The sequence below is a fragment of the Cryptococcus neoformans genome, chromosome 1, assembly GCF_000149385.1.
Source record: "Cryptococcus neoformans var. neoformans B-3501A chromosome 1, whole genome shotgun sequence".
Taxonomy (NCBI): domain Eukaryota; kingdom Fungi; phylum Basidiomycota; class Tremellomycetes; order Tremellales; family Cryptococcaceae; genus Cryptococcus; species Cryptococcus deneoformans.
In genome coordinates this window covers 195,730-213,461 of record NC_009177.1, presented here as the reverse complement: position 1 = coordinate 213,461, position 17,732 = coordinate 195,730, and the positions used below count along the sequence as shown (strand labels likewise).

Here is a 17,732-nt window from a genome sequence, read left to right as displayed (position 1 = left end):
GAATACGATGGACCTGTACGAGTTACTTTTTTATGAGCATGTTTATCATATGCAGCATTATACGCATTATTGCATCATCCACGGAAAATGGTCATCTACTCTTGTGTACATCTGTATATGCGCGATACCTCTAAACCCCAAACCCTCCGAAAAGCACTAACTTAACTTTATCCCTACCTCTACCTCTAAGCACTCTTGCCCGCATCCTCCTTGAGCGAGACAATCCTGTTTAGTATAATCTTGTCACCCTCGCTCCTGCCCTTGACATCCTCCTTCTCCAAGCAGCCCAACTTGCTTTCCCTGTCCAAAGTAAAGTACGCCAACCTCATACCCTGGAATCTGATGTTCTCGTTACCCACCAACTGCTCAGCAGTAGCTACGGGCTCCTCATCCTTGTGCTGAGCCGCCGCACTGCCTTCCACAGGAGCAGAAGATGTATCAGGCTTAGCAGCCTGCTCGACGGCCTTCTTCGTACGTTCTTCACTGTCTTTCCTCGCATCGGAGATCTGCTTCTTAGCAAGTTCATAGAACGCAGGCTCAATCACAGCATTGCTGTAAACCTCAAGAGAATCGGGGTCGACATCTGCCTCATAGTCCGCAGGAGGGGGATCAGACTTGAAAAGCTTCTTGAAGTATCGCACTTCGTCGATCTTAACTGCCTCGGGCGCATTGACCCACTGGATGTAAGCCTTTGGCTTCTTGAAGCCTTCGCCGGCGAGCGTACAATGTACCTCGGTAACACGACCGGTAACGGGGTCCTTGGTGAAGGATGTGCAAGTAACAGGGTAGGGAGCCTTGAACAAGCCGACAGACTTGCCGGGGGCCAGACGGAAGTAGTCGGGAGAATCGACCTCTCTGAAATCGTCAGCATCGATGTAGACTTCCTTGGTGAAGATGGTCTGGACAGTGCCCATAGCAGGGATTTTGGGATGGAGAGGCACTTCGACCTGGACACGGTAATCGTCGGGCACATTGTCGATGATGATTTTGATAGGGTTGAGAACCATCATCAACCTGGGCGCGGAGCTCTCAAGGTAACCTCGGACGCAAGATTCGAACTTTTGAATTTCAGTGGTGGAAGGGATGTTGGTCACACCAAGCTCGGAAACAAAGGAGAGCAAGGCGCCGGGAGGAATGCCGCGTCGACGAAGGGCGATGATAGTGTAAAGACGAGGGTCATCCCAGTCCTTGACGTGGCCGTTCTGGACAAGCTTCGCGATCTTTCGTTTGGAGAGGAAAGTACCCTGGAGGTTGAGACGTGCGAATTCGTACTGACGAGCCTTGTAAACGCTGAGGGCGTCACAGAGCCATTCGTAGGATTCACGAGCGGGGATAAATTCGATGGTACAGAGAGAGTGCCTATGCGAATGATCATTAGACGCGTTCAATTTTGATAGAGGAATGACCCACGTGATGTTCTCAATGCTATCACAAAGACAATGTGTAAAGTCATAAGTGGGGTAGATCTCTAAATGATCGTCAGCAACACTTCATTCAAATGACATTTGACGACATACTCCACTTGTCACCGGTCCTGTGATGAGGCGCCTTCTTGACTCGGTAGGCAACAGTGTCCCACATATAAGGGTTGCCGCTATTCAAGTCCATCTTCATCCTCATGCACGCCTCCTTTTCCTTATACTCGCCATTCTTCATTCGTTCAAACTCATGAAGAGACTCCTCGATAGGTCGGTCTCGGTGCACACAAGGGATGGGGTTCCCCTTGCCCATACCTCGGTCTTCCTTGATTTTCTCAGCTGGCAGAAATGTCAGCACGAATTTTGAGAAAGCGAAAGGGAAAAGGCTGACCGTCACAAGTACAGACGTATCCCTTTCCTCGCCGAATCAATTCAACCGCGAGCTCGTATAACCTGTCAAAGTTGTCGCTGGAGTAAGTAATCTTCCAAGGCTCAAAACCAAGCCATCGAACAGTCTCGAGGATAGATTGAAAGTATCGGCCTTCTTCAGCTTCAGGATTGGTATCGTCGTATCTGTGTCTTGTCAGCTTGGACCCTATAGTGGTCAATGATAGTCATTTCTGCATGTTTCCGTTTGCCGTCCTGCCACAGCATGACCACTACTCTCACCTCTACTGAGTGAGAGTGGAGCAGGTGGCGGGCGCGGGCAAAGCACTCATTGCTCAAACTCAGATCTCAATACTGCCATTTTCAGACTCGGATCGGCAAAAGCGATTACCATGGAACAGAAAAATAAAGACATACCTGAGGTATGTTCGACCACCGTGGTATTTGGCATAACCAAAGTCGACCATGATAGCCTTGACGTGTCCAATATGTAGGTATCCATTAGGCTCTGGTGGGAATCGGGTGTACACCTGCCCCTTTGTCCACGCCAAATGCTCCTCCTTCAACTTGGGATCACTCTGGGGGTTTTCACCGACTTTGTGGAATTCGGAAAGGAAGCCTTCCTCAAAAATGTTTGTAGGGATAGCAGGGGTAGCGGAAGAAGATTTGGTAGCAACGGCAGCAGTGGTGGAGACAGGTTTAACGGGTTTTTCAGCGGCCTTGGGGGCCTTAGCTTTGGGCTTAGCAGCGGCAGCGGCGGCGGCGGCTTCCTTGGTACCGAAAAGAGAGACGAATATGGATTCAAGGGTGGACTTAACTTCCGTGGCGTTGGCCCATCTGATGTGAATGTTAGCAAAGTACATGATACATATGGATAGAGTGCTTACCGAAGGTCAGAAGCACCACCCTTGATGCCGCCAAGAATAGGACCAAGACTGTTCCAGCCCTCAGGGGGTGAAGGAAGAGAAGTAATATATGATTTGAGGAGTTCAGGGAGGTCGGCAAGAGTGATGTTGATACCTAAATAACACCATGTTAGAAAGCGTAATGTGGCCGAAACTGTTACACTTACCAACACCACATTCCTTGTCGAAAGCCTCCTCGTTCGCCTTCAAGTCAGGATTTTTCTCTGCAAATTTGACGGCCGCTGTATCCATGTCAGCCATTGTCTCTTATCTCCAACTTTGTGCGCTCCCAAAGGACGCAAAGGACACGCTCGCACCAGTCGGTCATTGGCCACCCACCTGTAACCTGGTCTGGAGTCTTCACATCCCCCTTCACAATCTTCTGCACGAGGAAATCCTTCTGTTCACTGCCCAGCTTAGCGCTCACAGAGCTAAGCTTGACAAGAGCTCCTGCTTGCTTCTCATCGTACTTGTTGTTTGTAAGACCGTACTCGTCTATCAGGGACTTGAAAGCCTTTCCAGACTTAGGCTGACGAACGAGCTCTGTGGCAGAGTTGCTGGCGAGGCCGAGACTCTGGAAGAGCTGAATAAGAGGGGCGTTTTCTGGGGAGTTGGGGTCAAACTTGGGAGGCATTTTGGGTATAAAGTGGTGAAGCGAAGAGTTGAACGAAATATATCAGAAACTCTCTTGAAATTACCATCTTTTGGCGACTGCTTATCGAAAACATGATTACGTAAGTGAGTATTTATCTTGTGCCTATTAATACACTCAAAAAACGACTTGGATAGAAACAGGCGCGCGATTCGATACGCAACATGTTTCTTTCCGTCGGCTGCAGTTGCTTTCCGAAGACCAGCCACGCAAAAGAGGAATGAGAGCGTTGTAGTCTGTCGTTGGTGAAAAGTAGAAAGGTCTGAATGGGGAATTCAGGCAAAACCACCACCTATGCCGGTCATAAATGCGGTTCCTGCTAACGAAGTTGCAGCCTTACTACATCAGTACCACAAGATCTCGCGATGCGTTATTGTTCAGTTAATCCTCCGAATCGCAACTACGACTCTGGACAGCATCTTGACGTCTCAGTGCTTTGTCTGGCTTATTGTAAAAGGGGACGACGAAGATGGTAATTAAGTAATGTTACGTAAGCGTGGTGTAAGCTGAACATCAAATCTTTTCCGTGAGGGACATTGTGAAGATTATGCTCAGGATCCAGTAGGATTATGGAAAAGAGCAAAGAACGCAGGATAGGATTTCGAAGAACATGCCCATCGCGTTGATGATGAAAAATACTTGTACAGCAGCCGTAATGATTACCATAGCATATATGTTGTAGTTGTTCGGTAATAATGACTGGAACATGTTCGCCGCGGATGTCCCGTCAACTCATGCGGAAGGCGGAATCAAATTGGGAAAGAGGTGTAGGTAGGCATTCATACTCGTGTCATCCTTCTTTCGACGACACCTGCCGCATCCATTCGACAAGTGCCGAATTAACATCTTGCATCTTCATCCGTAATTGACCACACCATATAGTATGGCCGCCAGTTATCGAGGATCAGAGGAGCCTTCACCTGAGATCCCGTCTACGCAATTCATCCCCGAAGCCAACGATGCGGACAACCTGTATGAAGCTGTAGAGATTATGGACGAGAGAGGGGCACCTGTAGACGGGGAATACCTCATTAAATGGTCCGGCACGGACGAGTACGGTCGTCCATGGAAACCATCATGGGAAAAGAAGAGTGGATGTACGGACGCGCTCATTATGGAGTGGAAGGAAAAGAAGAGGCGACATCCAACGATTGTCGGGAAGGAAGGCGAAAAGTTGAAGAAGTTAGAGAAGCAAGAGAGGGCGCCAAAGACAAAGAAGAGGAAGAGGAAGAGTGAAATAACGGTGAAGAGGGAGCCTGGAGTTACACCTGTGAAGAAGAGTAGGACGTCGGTCGGTGGGTGTATTGATTGTTTTCGCCTGTAACTACTGTTAATGATTTCTTGGTAGGCAAGGTTGCCGCGCGATCTACAGCAAGTGTCGACTCTCCTGCATCAACCTCCAAGGCTGGTCGCAAAAGTAGAGTTTCTCTTGCTTCAATTTCAGCCGGGACGCTTTCCGAGTCTCCAGCACCCGTTGCCGGTCCCAGTCGTAGTCGTTCATCTGTCAACGACCATGAAGATGTTTCGGAAGACAGCGAGGGGTCAACCCATGCCACCAGGCGTGGAGGCATGACCCGCTTCCGGTCTCGAGAATCACAAATTGAACCTAACTCTCCGGAAGTTCAACGTTCTCGTGCGCCGTTATTGAAGTCCTTGTCGGCAAAGGCGACATCTCCCCCGAAATCCGATCAAAGACCGAAGAAAAGTGTCACCACCCTCTCAGGACCAAAATCTCGAGAATCTCCGTCCCAGTCTTCTCTGCAACGTACAGTCATTCCGTCGCATTTACTATCTCCTAATTCTCGGGCACGCAACGGTGACAAATCCCCATTGTTTTTGCCGAACAGCAGTCTTGAGTCCAACGATACTGTTGAGCCCTCTCATACAATAGGGTCTGCAGTGACCTCACAGATTGAAGCTATTGAACGATTCTCTAGCCCACCATTCATGAGACATGAATTACTGGCTCGTGGACAGGAAGAAGTTAGGAGGTTGGCTGAAGGAGGGCGTTCAGGAGTTTATCGCGCGGGCGACAGCGACGACGAGGAATTGCAAGTCATCGCGAAACCTCCAAACAAGGGCAAGGGAAGAGCAAATGAAAACATCGATGACGATGAAGAAGTTGTCGAAGCCGATAACATCCTCTCCTCTCCTAACTTCAACCTCAACGAATTTCCGTCATCTAAACGCCCAGCCTCAGTAGCTCGTGGGCCATCACCTTATGGCCAACATCCCGCTGTCGTCGATTTGGAAAATGCGAAGAAAAAGGTTACCTTGCTAGAGGGAGAGCTTACTTATTCGGAGAAAGCAAGAAAAAAGGCAGAGGAGCGCCCCAAGGATTTTATCGATCCTGCGGAGCTCAGTAAAGCCAAGAAGGATATCGAGCGGTTAAAAGCAGAGTTGAAGGATGCCCAGGATGCTAGAATAAGCGCCGAAGATTTGTTGGCTCATAGCGGTAACGACGAAGCGACAAAGATATCGAAGCTACGCGAACAGATCAACGGCTTGAGGGAACGCCTTATGGCTGTTCAGGCGGAAAAGGGTGATCTGGAAGAAAAGCTTAAGGAAAATCCTGGTTCTAAGGAATTGGCCGAGGTGCAGAAAGAGTTGGACGAACAGTTAAAGGAAAAGAAGGGTTTGGAGCTGGAAAAAGAATCCTTCAAATTGCTTCTCAGCTCGCTCAATGACGATCTGGATGCCGTCAAAAAAGAGTTGCAGATTTCAAATGCCCAAAATGCCAAGCTGGAAAAAAAGGTGAACGATTCCGACAGCGCAGAGCTTGTCAAGTTGCGGAAAGAGATAGAAGATTTGCGAGCCAAACTGGGCAGTGTGACCATGGAGAAGGAAGAGTTGAAGCATCAATTGATGAACCATCCTGATACGGCTGAACTTGCCAAGGTTCGAGAACAAGTCAAAGACTTCAACAGCGTCATTAACCAGGCTCTCTTCGAGAAGAAAAAGCTCGAGGAATATCTTGCCAACCATCCCGACACTGCTGCCCTCGCCGATGCCAGATCCGAACTCAAGTCTCTTTCTTCGCAACTTGAGGAAGCTAAACAATCCCTTTCATCCTCCGATGCTGAAGTGGAACTTCTCCGAGAGCGTATTGCCTCTGCTGAAAGATCTCACAAGAACTTGGTCGAGGACAACGCCTTCATGCGTAAGCAGTATGATGAGGCGAGTAACAGGGCAGTCGCGGAAGTACAGCAAGCCAATCTGCTGCGCGATCAGATCAAACACCTGACCGGACAGCTCAAGTTTGGTCTTAAACAGCGTGAAATCTTTAATGCAACCGTCGCTGCTCAGCGGAATGACGAGACCCGCAAACTTCGCGCTCAGGTCAAAGTCCTCCTCGACCAATCCCGCCGAACAGACGATGATATCCGACATAAGGCCCAGTTCTACAAGAAGTACAAGGCAGAGTACGACAACATTGTCCGCACAGCATCTGAGCAGTCTGATAAGATTGAGAGATTGGAAGAAAGGGTGGAGACCCTTGTGGATAAGCTAGAAACTCTCAGAGCTGTGAAGATGGGCGCATTTGACGTGGATGAGAGTGAACATGAGGAGGGTAACAGGAGGAAGACAGTGTCCCCGATACGGTTTCATACGCCGGATGAGGGACCCACGGCTGCGCGACTTCCATTCCCTGATACGAGCGCGGACGGCAATGTGTTTAATGTACCGGTTCAGCAAGAAGCTCAGGCGAATGGACCGGTGATAAAGGAGGGTGGGGAAGGGTATGTATGTAAGTGGAGAGTGGGAGATGAGACTTGTCAGGTTGTTTGCGATACCGTAGAGGTGAGTTTGAGCTTTTCTCAATTACGTACTGGATTGCTGATAGATCAGTAGGAAATTCACACCCACGCAATCGCACACCAAAGGGCGGAGTTGGAGGCTAAGGGAATAATCATATGATGAAGCTTATCAAAGAAGTCAAAATAAGGAAACAGTATGCTAATACTTTCTTAAGTGTGGTAAATTTTATAAGACTTAATATTCCAGGGCATGAACCTTTCTTTTTTGATTGTTCAAAGTGCATCGTCCCACGTGAACGATCGTTTGACTATGAGTTCTGGCAGACCAGCTAACAACGTGCATTTGGCTATCGATACAACATTTATCTATAGAAGGCAATGGGGCTATGCGATAGCTAGTGTCTCTGATGAAGACTCGAGTCTGGCACGGATATCTGACTTGTGCTGCTCAATTTTATCCACGAGCTTCTGGGTGATATCTTTCCAGACTTTTGAAGATGTCGTTTCAAGATATTTGTCGAGTAATGGGAAATGTTCTGTGCTGCCATTTGTTTGACCTTCTGCGGCCTCATCGGACGTGTGTTCCACCGCACCCTCCCCTAATACTTCTCCTTTACTGACCGCATCCAACAACGAGACGAGCACAGTATCAATGGGCACCCTCCCCAAGAATCCTACTCCTTCCTTATGAGCCATAGCTTCTCCACCGCCCTTTCCGAAAGTGTCACTGATTTCTCCGCAGCAAGGACATACATATCCCGCCATGTTCTCTACGAGGCCCATGACTGGTAAAGACAGCTTGCGGGTGAAAGAGAGAGATTTGAGAGTGTCGTTCAAGGCTGTTGTTTGAGGAGTGGAAATGAGGATACTTGTTGGTGTTGTGGCATTAGACATTGTAGGCGTGAAAAGAGGATGAAGATGAGTTAAAAGGGAGATGTGTTCATCGGATGTTCCTACATCGTTTGTTAGGTCGTGACTTTGGGGTAAGACACTGATGGCTCACCTGGAGGAGTATCGATGACAAGGTAATCCAAGTCGCCCCATCTAACTTCTGACAAGAACTGCCTGATCATTCCGTCTTTTTTAGGGCCCCTCCAAACCACGCTATCACCTCTATCCTTTAACAAGAAGCCAATGCTCATTACACCCAGCCGTCTTCCTTGGTCCACGTATACAGGCACCCAGCCGGCTGATGATTGGTGAACAGTAGCTGTCGGCGTATCCAGGCCGACCATGCGCGGAAGTGAGGGACCGGTAATGTCTAGGTCTATAAGACCAACACGGTTTGTGGGAGACTGTGCCAAAAGGGATAAAGCGAGCTGTACAGAGGACGAAGACTTGCCTACCCCGCCTACATGAAGGTCGGTTTGTCAGCAGGAGCAGGTGGTGTACGAGCTGCACTTACCCTTTCCCGAGAGGACTATGATAATATTTTTCACAGTTGACAGTCTGCGAGATACCGGTGTCTCTATTATATCCGCCATATCTGTTTCTCTCAGGAATAGATGCGAATTCAAAGTTGGCCCCAATGTAAACAAATTATGACATTAATAGTCAAGACCGGCGTCTAGAGTGCCACTGCTAAAAACAAATCTTACGTAATGATTTGCCACCTAATGCCTCTTTCCTTCTTTGACTTATTATTCGACATGCGTGATCTTGACGGCTACTTGTTGCAGCTGGATTCTCTTCTTATTTTCTAACGCCTAAAACATCGCGAGTATGTCCAACGTCGGCACAGTGAAGCATATTCCCAAGGAAGTGCGATACAACTTCCTCAACGTACGTATCTCCTCAGTTTGTTGAAGCGGGATCGGGAGCTAACAGTACCCATAGATGGCCGCTCCGGCGAGCTATGTTGCTGGTCTTGGTCGAGGGTAAGTGGCATCTGCGCCCAATTCCTGTGTGACTTTAAACTGACAGACGTATAGTGCTTCAGGTTTCACAACTCGGTCCGATATTGGTCCCGCCCGAGCTGGTCCCAGTGCAGAGGTTGTTGCGGAAGCTCAAGCTCGCCGTGGTGAAGAAGAAATCCCTGATCCAGATGCTTTCCAAGATCCGGACGACGAAAGGAATCTGTTTGCTGGTACAGTCTACGAAGCGGACGATGAAGAGGCCGACAGGGTGTGGGACAGTGTTGATGCCAGAATGGATGCGAGAAGAAAGGCCAGACGGTGGGTCTTCTCTATGGATATCTTGTCTCATGTTCGATACTGATTAGATATGCAGAGACGCGGCAGAAGCGAAAGCGGCGGCTGAAGAACGTGCTCGCAATCCCAAACTTCAAACGCAATTTGCAGACTTGAAACGATCTCTATCGAGCCTCAACGATGCTGATTGGGACGCCATCCCTGAAGCAGGAAACTTGACTGGAAAAAGGAGAAAGGCCAATTTGCGATTGGAGGAAAATCAGAATGGAAGAAGCTACAATGTCAGCGACACTGTCATTGCAGATGCCGTGAAGAGAAATGCCATGGTAGGAGAGTTGGATCCTGCAGAGGTGGGTAACCTAGTAGTAACTCGTCATCGAAACTAATCACTTCCACAGGCTGGTATTGGTATCGATGGTACCGAAACGGATCTTGTATCTATCGGTAATGCCAGGGACCGAGTATTGTCGCTGCAGCTTGACCAAGTGAGTTTAGATTTAATCGTGGGTTATGGTATTAGTCATTGACAGCTTTGGTTAGGCCACAAGAGACGCCTCAAACGGCTCTTCTACCAGCATCGACCCTAAAGGCTATATGACCGCTCTTAACAGTCAGATTGTTCAAACAGACGCTCAAATTGGTGATATTAAGCAAGCTCGCCAGCTCTTGCAAAACCTCATTCAGTCTAATCCCAAACACGCCCCAGGATGGATCGCCGCCGCTTCCTTGGAAGTACACGCGAAGAAGATGGTCGCTGCCAGGAAGATTATCGCTGAAGGATGTGAGAAGTGTCCGAAAAACGAGGATGTTTGGTTCCATGCCGCTGAACTCAACACACCGGAGAACGCGAAAGTTATCTTGGGTCGAGCTATACAGCACGTTCCTCAATCTGTTAAAATTTGGCTCAAGGCTGCTTCTCTAGAAACAGACATAAACGCCAAGAAGCGCGTTCTCCGAAAAGCCCTTGAATTCGTTCCCAACTCTGTGGGGTTGTGGAAGGAGACTGTCAACCTGGAAGATGATCCTGAAGACGCCCGCGTTCTCCTTACCCGTGCTGTTGAAGTCATCCCCAACTCTGTGGAGCTCTGGCTTACTCTGGCCCGTCTTGAAACTCCTGAAAACGCCAAGCAGGTTCTCAATTCTGCGCGCAAGCGTATCCCTACCTCTCACGAAATCTGGATCGCTGCCGGTAGGCTTGCTGAGCAGTCACCTTCCGCCGTGGCTGTCAAGCCAGAGGTCAAGATGGAGGACGAAGCGGAATACGAGGCTGAGCAAAGAAAGAAGCTTGCTCAGCAGGTCAACAAACTCATGGCTGGTGCAGTCAATTCATTGCGCAAGAATCAGGTCATTCTTTCGCGAGAACAATGGTTGCAAGAGGCCGAGAAATGTGAACAGGACGGCTCACCTCTTACAGCGCAAGCTATCGTGAAGGCTACCATCGCTCAGGACGTCGAGGAAGAAGATAGGAGATCTGTCTGGATTGAAGATGCGGAGAGGGCGACAAAGGGTGGATTTTACGAGGTCGCGAGAGCTTGTTACGCCGTCACTCTCGAGGCTTTTCCTAATACTCCATCAGTCTGGAGAAAAGCCGCCGAGTTCGAAAAGGCCCATGGCACACCGTGAGTTACTTTATGTAATTGCAAGGCCAGATGACTGACAAAAGATTGTAGCGATGCTGTCCAAGAAATTCTCGCCCAAGGATCCCAACACTGTCCTCATGCGGAGGTTCTCTGGCTTATGGCTGCGAAAGAGAAGTGGGTCGGCGGCGATATCCCCGGTGCTCAAGCCATTCTTGCCGAAGCTTTCAAACAAAACGAAGATTCCGAATCTATCTTCCTTGCTGCCGCCAAGCTAGCAGCTGAGACCGGCGAGATGGAGGCTGCTATCCAGATCCTTGAGAAGGCCAAGGCACAGGCAGACACAGAGAGAGTCTGGATGAAGTCAGCGGTACTGTTGAGGCAATTGGGCAAGTTGGACGAGGCTCTTTCAACCTTGGAAGTTGCAATCAAGAAATTCGCTTCCTTTGACAAATTGCACATGATCCGAGGGCAGATCTACGAGTCCCGTAATGAGGTTGCGCTTGCGCGAAATGCATATGCTCAAGGATGCCGATCATGTCCGAAGAGTATCCCATTATGGATCTTGTCGGCTCGTCTGGAGGAGAAGGCGGGTGTGACGATCAAGGCAAGGGCATTGCTCGAAAAGGCGAGGTTGCATAATCCCAAGAATGATGAATTATGGGCGGAAAGTATCAAGATTGAAGAACGAACGGGCAGCCCACAGCAAGCGAAATCTGTCCTTGCTCGAGGTAAGTATCACTTTATTTCTAGCCCATCCTGCGATTTACTAACAGCTTCATTCTATAGCAATGCAAGAATGCCCCGCCTCTCCTCTTCTTTGGTCCATGGCCATCTTCATGGAGACTCCTCAACAAAGAAAAGGTCGTTCCGTTGACGCAATCAAAAAGGCCGGCGAACATCCGGCCGTCATCTTGGCGGTCGCGAGAAACTTCTGGAGTGAAAGGAAGATTGAAAAGACGAGACAGTGGATGGCCAATGCTATTACCGCCGATGAAGATTGGGGAGATGCCTGGGGTTATTGGCTGAAGTTCGAGAGGCAACATGGAGAGAAAGTGAGCTGATTCTTGTTTTCAGTTTCTAAAAGGATATCTGGACTGATACATGAATATATAGGAACGTCAAGAAGCGGTCGTTGAAAAATGCATCGCGGCATCACCACGCCATGGTCCGGTATGGCAGTCGGTATCAAAGGATTTGGCCAATGTTGGCAAGTCTACAAAAGAGATACTGGAGTTGGTCGCGGACAAACTGGAATAATGTTTTAGTATAGTGCCAGTTCTTTTGGTATGTCATGATCACAATATGTCCCGAACGGTCTTTTTGGATCTCGAGTCCCCTTGTTGGTGGCAAAGAAGTTGGACGCCTGCACTGAGACCATAACCTGTTTGAGAGTCTCGCTTGCTTATTGATGAAAGGAAAAACAGACTCTTGCTCTCCGACATCACTTACCGATGCTAGCTATTGCTAATAGACTAAGCTTCGCAACAGCCTCATAAAAGTAGTTGACAAGTTATTGCAACTCAGCTCGGACATCTCTGCCTATACGCCGTTGTTACACGAGACTGAGACGATCTTCATTTTTCACATCCTCCTTAGACGATACTCCTGCTTCTGTCCTCATTTAGCCAGAAAGGGTATAAAAGACAACCGCAGCTTCGACAAGAAAATATTATTTTCAAATTCCCGCCTTAGAAGCCACACCAAAACTGTCTTCTTGTAACAATCTTCCCTATTCTTTAGTATCAGAATTTATGTCTTCAGCATCTTCAGCAAGCGGAGGGGGTTTGTCAGCTTTGGTTCAAGCTTATAAGAACAATGTAAGTAACTCAAACCCAGGATCCGACACTGGCTAATAGTAAATACAGAGCGAAGCCGGGGCCCAGGCTGCAGTGTCGCAAAGCAGCGACCAGAGCTTCGGATCGCAAACACTATCACAGCTGGATAAAAGCGTTAGGTAAGTTACCCAACCTCTGGTTCGCATCCAATCTTGATTAATATCGTTCCGGATTCCCAGGTCGGCCTTTGAGCCTGGAGCAGCTCTTGTGCAGATCAGTTTTATGCGCTCTTGCCCAGATCACCTCGTTTATACCAACGGGCATATTGAGCCGGTGACAGATCCAATGAAACGCGCTTGGGTGTTCAAAAACAGAGAGGCTTTCCTGGCAAACCGAGTTATTCACTCTTTGGATGACCAATCAGTTCTTATGTCTGATGAAGATTACGAAGCGGTCAGAAAACTCGTTTCCGCGGCTATGGTGGACACAGGCGAACAGGCGTCTAGAGTTATACAAGACTATTCTAAAGCACTCGAGAGTTTGGAGGAGGCAAGGAGGCGCCAATTGGCAACCAGTCAGGACTCCAAGTTCGCTTTAGATCTGTCGAAGCAGCCTTACTCAATGCGAAGACAGACGAAACCCAGTTGGCCTAGGGACGATGCAAGCAGAGCATTCTGTTCATGGGCATGGAGGCAAGTACACGAGGAGCATTCAAGAGTTCCTGGAACCACTGTGTCGCTGTCCCTGGAAAATTCAGACTTAGACTTAGCACCATTCACTACCGATAACGGGCGTCGACTTAGAAGCCGCTTACAAGAATCTGCTAAGCTATATTGGAATGCTCGAGAGATTGAAGACGAGTGTTTCAACTCCAGCGCTATGCCCTTGAAGTATGTACACCTTCAGTCGCATGTACGTTTCCACTGTGTGGAGAAAGGTATGTACACTGTAGCTGACAACCCGCATTCAGGGATACAAGGAGGACGACGATTCTGTTCGTTTCCAACGGACCGATCACCACCTTATGCATCTTTGGCGCAGCGATGTGCTGCTGACTAGCCTAGCAACTGGAAGATCACTCACCGCCGATGAGACCTGGTCATTAATACCTCTGTCACTTTACCAGGACTTCATCCAACACCAATCTAAATCAAGGACTAATTTCAACGAGAGGAAAATCACGAGGAAGAAGCCGACAAGCTTCCTCGCTTTGAATGATCCAGAATGGCGGAGCTGGTTTCAGGAAATGGTCACCATATCCCATGGAAAGAAACGTTTCCTAACTATGTCTGAACTGCCTACCAGCGGCCATGAGAGTCTTTTCAATGCTGTCAGGGATATTCGAGCAGGGAAAGGCAAGCGCTTCATCAGATCCCGGTATGGTGAGGAATCAGAACCTTTGACCATTCAAAAGTATCTCGAGGACATCGATCCTTTGCAGCGATTCATGGATGTCAATAAATCATTGGTGTCAAGTAGCCTCACGGACGATGAAGTGGTGTCTCGTCTTCCACCAAAGGCTTACCATCGTTGGAAAGAAATAAGTGGAGCTAATGAGGGGTTGTCCATCAAGGAGATGATTCGCGATTCCTATAAGGTAGAGAGAGAGTTACGAGAGTGAGAGGAGGAGTGAGAGGAAGCAGAGAGAAAGACAGGGAAATAGTTTTGGGGTGTCGAGGAGTGGAAGTGAGAGAAGATGGAGAGGGGGAGGGGAGAAGGACCTTGCACAGATGAATTAAGAAAGAGAGAGGTGAGAGGGGAGGGCGCAGGGAAAGTGTGAGGAAGATTCGTCAGCTCGTAAAGCTCAAAAGACATAGAAGGAACGGCCCATCAAGCAAACAATGCATCACCGAAAGCAGCTTATGCTTTTCAAACCCTCTAGCTAGCCACAACAACGTCTAAACATAGCGCTCTAAGTACAACTGTAGATAAACGACCGAGGACACAAAACTAAAGTAGCACAAGGTGTTTTCCAGCTTCTACCGACGAGGACAGTGACTGACGCCGCTACAACGATCATTTTCGTTCATTTGCAGCGGCGTTTAACGGCGGCAGCAGCTGCTACTACTACTACTAAGTCAGCGGCTTGTAGTATTAGTGCTGCTTGACATGGAGATAGCAGATAATTGACGGAATTTGACTCATCAAGCATCTTCTCCGTCCGTTAGGCGATGAAAGCCGCAGCCTGCTGTAAAATAAAAATCCTCACAATGACGTCCTGATGGCGTTTTGATCCATATATGATATTCAAAACTGCGTTTGATTAGCTGTTTTTTTTTTCACCCTTCATAACTCACTGGCTCCATCGCTTCTGGTTCTTCGAAGCCACACCTTCCTTTTCTCTTTTGCTACCTCTCCGTTATGTTTTTACTTCTCCTCTGTCGGCAAACTCAAGCCGTGTGACGCAAATTATCTATTGGATCACCGTCAGTACCCAACATGCTGAGTATATGTAAAGGTATATGGCCAATGGCTGTGAAAAAAAGTAACGGAAATCGGGACTTGGATGAAGATACTGGAAAGCAAGCATCGAAGAAGTTGTTACGAACATGACGTTGATATTATGGTGACAGAATGTTGATAACGTTCCTACCAACATGCAATGATCGTAATACATATATGTGTGCAGGCATTAAATCACAACAAAGGTAATATACAACTTTTTGTTTCTATATTTCGAAATCCCGAACGGAGGAAGACGTTATCACCACTTGTCTCGTCGCCAAGTGTCGTCCTCATCTCCGCACTCCATCATGCTCTCAACCAATTCATTGTCCTCCATATCTTCATCCTCATCCATATCCATTCCTACGTCCTCGTTACTCTGGGCGGCCATCACCTTCCGCTGAGACTGTCCACAGCCCCCAAGCTGAAGTCCCCATTGATACTCGTGTTTGCCACCCCCATCCGTGATTTGCGGTTGCTCCTGAGCGGCTGCAAACCCAAAGTCACCAGTGGGTGCGCCCCTGATCCTCGCCCAAGGATCTTCCCTTCCTGTCTCCTCCACGGCTCCTTGCCAAAAAGGCGCAAAAGCATCGCTCTCGAACGCTGCATAGCTCGGTTCTGGTGCTTGATAGTTACTAGCAGCAGGAGCATAACTGTGCGGGACGGTGCCGAAAGAGCTGGCACGCCTTGGTAGCGCTGGTCTCTGGGCTGGAGTTTGACTTGATTGGGGTCTTTCATATGAAACAGGAGGGTGGGGTGCTTGTGTGTAAGGCAGCGGGAGAGAAGTGGGAGTGGGGGATGGGTGAGTGTAGGAAGGGAGGGAAGAGGGTTTGCGGCTTAATGGAGGTGGTCGTGGAGCAACAGGGTAGGCGTAAGCAGTGGGTGAAGGAAACGAAAGTGGCAAGTTTTGAGCAAGGAACTCCTGTGAGGGTGGGATTAGCAAAGACTTGTTGAAAATGATAAGAGACTTACATGAAGAGCTTTGAGATCGTATCCCTCCTGAGAAACGTGCATGTTCCCAGAGAGACTGGCGATGAGATCGTCCATTGTTGCTGTAACCGTTGCCATTGTTGCAATGCAATGGCAGCCTGAGACTCAAGTGGTGAAATGAAAGTGGTTAAGAAGAAAATAACAATAGTGGAGCACTTGTATTCAAAGGAGGGGCGGTTATAACACACCAACAATTTGTGTGAAAGCTTTTGTGGAGCTCGACGCTTGAAGATAGATTGCAACGTTATGAAGGTGGGAGCGATGTACCAGTACCAGATAAAATGGTTAAGTGATGTACTGGCCAGACCCTAGCATAGAATTCGCCGGAGTCCTGGAAACGATCGATGATGATTGCGCAAGTGCGCACACCGGATACCGGATGGTTTTATAGCCAGGCGAGATGAGACGAGAAGAGGGCAAGTCGGCCCTCAGGGAGTGAGAGGGATCTTCGCTACGATGCGAACTGCGTTGAGCGATGAAGGCGAAGAGTCCGATTATTTGTGACGTCGGAAGTGGAGATGTACAGAGTGGAGACACGATATGGGAAGATGCGGACAGTGGTGTTGCTGATAAGTTGAAATCCATGGGAGCTAATATCTGTGAAGGCCAAACCCAAACCCACCACCCACCACGGTCGCACCGAAAGACCTCCTCCGTTCCGTTCTCCGCCCGAACCGGCTACGGCCCAAAAACAAGCCGGAGTAAATGTTTGCTGGGAGACAAATTCAGGCACCAATATCTGCCTGGTCGTCCTGAAAAAGAGGATCTGCGCTGCCCGCTCCGGTTTGTCCCGGTGATCTCGTCATGCTGCATAAACGTCCCGAACCATTTCGAACCCCAAAAGAACACCCAACTTCCCACTTTCCCACCCAAACTTGTTTGGGCCGGTCCTTGAACAGCTTCTTCTGTCCGAGATTTACATTTCATCCGCCAGGAGGGCTGAAGGCAAACTTGTTGAGACTGCACATTCCACCTTACTATCCTGAGCAACAAGGCATTCTTCTCATTCCCAGTATGTTCCGTGATCACAACAAGTTGCTGGAGGCTCGGAAAAAAGTCAGCCGAGAAATGAAGTGTTCCTGACGTCTAATTTTTCTTCGAACAGGGCAAAAATCCGAACTTGCCGAGTTGTGCGGTGACCAAATATTGAGCCTTCACCGGCGGGCACCATTGGGGGTTCTGCGTGCGTTGGCCACACGTTCAGTAAATATCAGGGAAGAGGAATAGTGTATTTAGAGACTGGACGTTTGAGGGCATGGACATCATCGTGCTTCATTTCTTTTGCCATGCATTCTATGCTCATTACCTCCGTCAGAGCACGGAGCGCCGTCGCTGTCGACTTGGTACTTGTTGACGGGGCTCTTTCTCGCTAGTGTGGGGCATTGTATGCATTCGCTACTGGCGGGTAGTAGTATGTTCTCTTGTAGCAAAGCCTTCTTGGTTTTTTTATCAGTATCCCTCACTTCTTCTCACCATCCCCCTTCCTCCTTCTTCACGCCTGTTGTCTGTTGTCCCGTATCCTGTATACCTCAACAACAAGTGTCGGTGTCTTCCTACTTCCAATAAATAGACCGGTATTGCCGCCGGCTGACCATTTTTTGGATGGATCAAGAAGTCTGAACTATAAATGCTCACTCTAGCTGCCATAACAAACGCCACGTGACGGTTAAGA

General features: G+C 48.7%; 6 protein-coding genes across 6 annotated transcripts; 3 read left to right on the top strand and 3 right to left on the bottom strand.

The window, feature by feature from the left end:
* Window positions 1-185: 185 nt before the first annotated feature.
* Window positions 186-3,344, bottom strand: CNBA0720 (hypothetical protein; the record flags this gene model as incomplete). Its single annotated transcript, XM_772976.1, has 8 exons — window positions 186-1,359; window positions 1,411-1,468; window positions 1,518-1,757; window positions 1,810-1,991; window positions 2,223-2,642; window positions 2,693-2,825; window positions 2,878-2,952; window positions 3,050-3,344. 8 exons carry the CDS (start codon window positions 3,342-3,344, stop codon window positions 186-188), a joined length of 2,577 nt encoding a protein of 858 aa, XP_778069.1.
* A 901-nt stretch (window positions 3,345-4,245) lies between these two features.
* CNBA0710 (hypothetical protein) lies at window positions 4,246-7,280 on the top strand (the record flags this gene model as incomplete). The annotated part of the gene is made up of 3 exons (XM_772975.1): window positions 4,246-4,657; window positions 4,711-7,163; window positions 7,215-7,280. The coding sequence occupies 3 exons, from the start codon at window positions 4,246-4,248 to the stop codon at window positions 7,278-7,280; spliced, it is 2,931 nt and encodes a 976-aa protein (XP_778068.1).
* A 224-nt stretch (window positions 7,281-7,504) lies between these two features.
* CNBA0700 (hypothetical protein) lies at window positions 7,505-8,604 on the bottom strand (the record flags this gene model as incomplete). Its single annotated transcript, XM_772974.1, has 3 exons — window positions 7,505-8,073; window positions 8,124-8,471; window positions 8,526-8,604. 3 exons carry the CDS (start codon window positions 8,602-8,604, stop codon window positions 7,505-7,507), a joined length of 996 nt encoding a protein of 331 aa, XP_778067.1.
* Window positions 8,605-8,842: 238 nt separating this feature from the next.
* Window positions 8,843-12,107, top strand: CNBA0690 (hypothetical protein; the record flags this gene model as incomplete). Its single annotated transcript, XM_772973.1, has 9 exons — window positions 8,843-8,902; window positions 8,957-8,997; window positions 9,052-9,294; window positions 9,350-9,620; window positions 9,669-9,755; window positions 9,811-10,889; window positions 10,941-11,578; window positions 11,637-11,902; window positions 11,964-12,107. The coding sequence occupies 9 exons, from the start codon at window positions 8,843-8,845 to the stop codon at window positions 12,105-12,107; spliced, it is 2,829 nt and encodes a 942-aa protein (XP_778066.1).
* A 494-nt stretch (window positions 12,108-12,601) lies between these two features.
* Window positions 12,602-14,246, top strand: CNBA0680 (hypothetical protein; the record flags this gene model as incomplete). Its single annotated transcript, XM_772972.1, has 4 exons — window positions 12,602-12,667; window positions 12,716-12,804; window positions 12,865-13,537; window positions 13,596-14,246. 4 exons carry the CDS (start codon window positions 12,602-12,604, stop codon window positions 14,244-14,246), a joined length of 1,479 nt encoding a protein of 492 aa, XP_778065.1.
* A 1,083-nt stretch (window positions 14,247-15,329) lies between these two features.
* On the bottom strand, window positions 15,330-16,138 carry CNBA0670 (hypothetical protein; the record flags this gene model as incomplete). The annotated part of the gene is made up of 2 exons (XM_772971.1): window positions 15,330-15,992; window positions 16,043-16,138. The coding sequence occupies 2 exons, from the start codon at window positions 16,136-16,138 to the stop codon at window positions 15,330-15,332; spliced, it is 759 nt and encodes a 252-aa protein (XP_778064.1).
* Window positions 16,139-17,732: the final 1,594 nt, after the last annotated feature.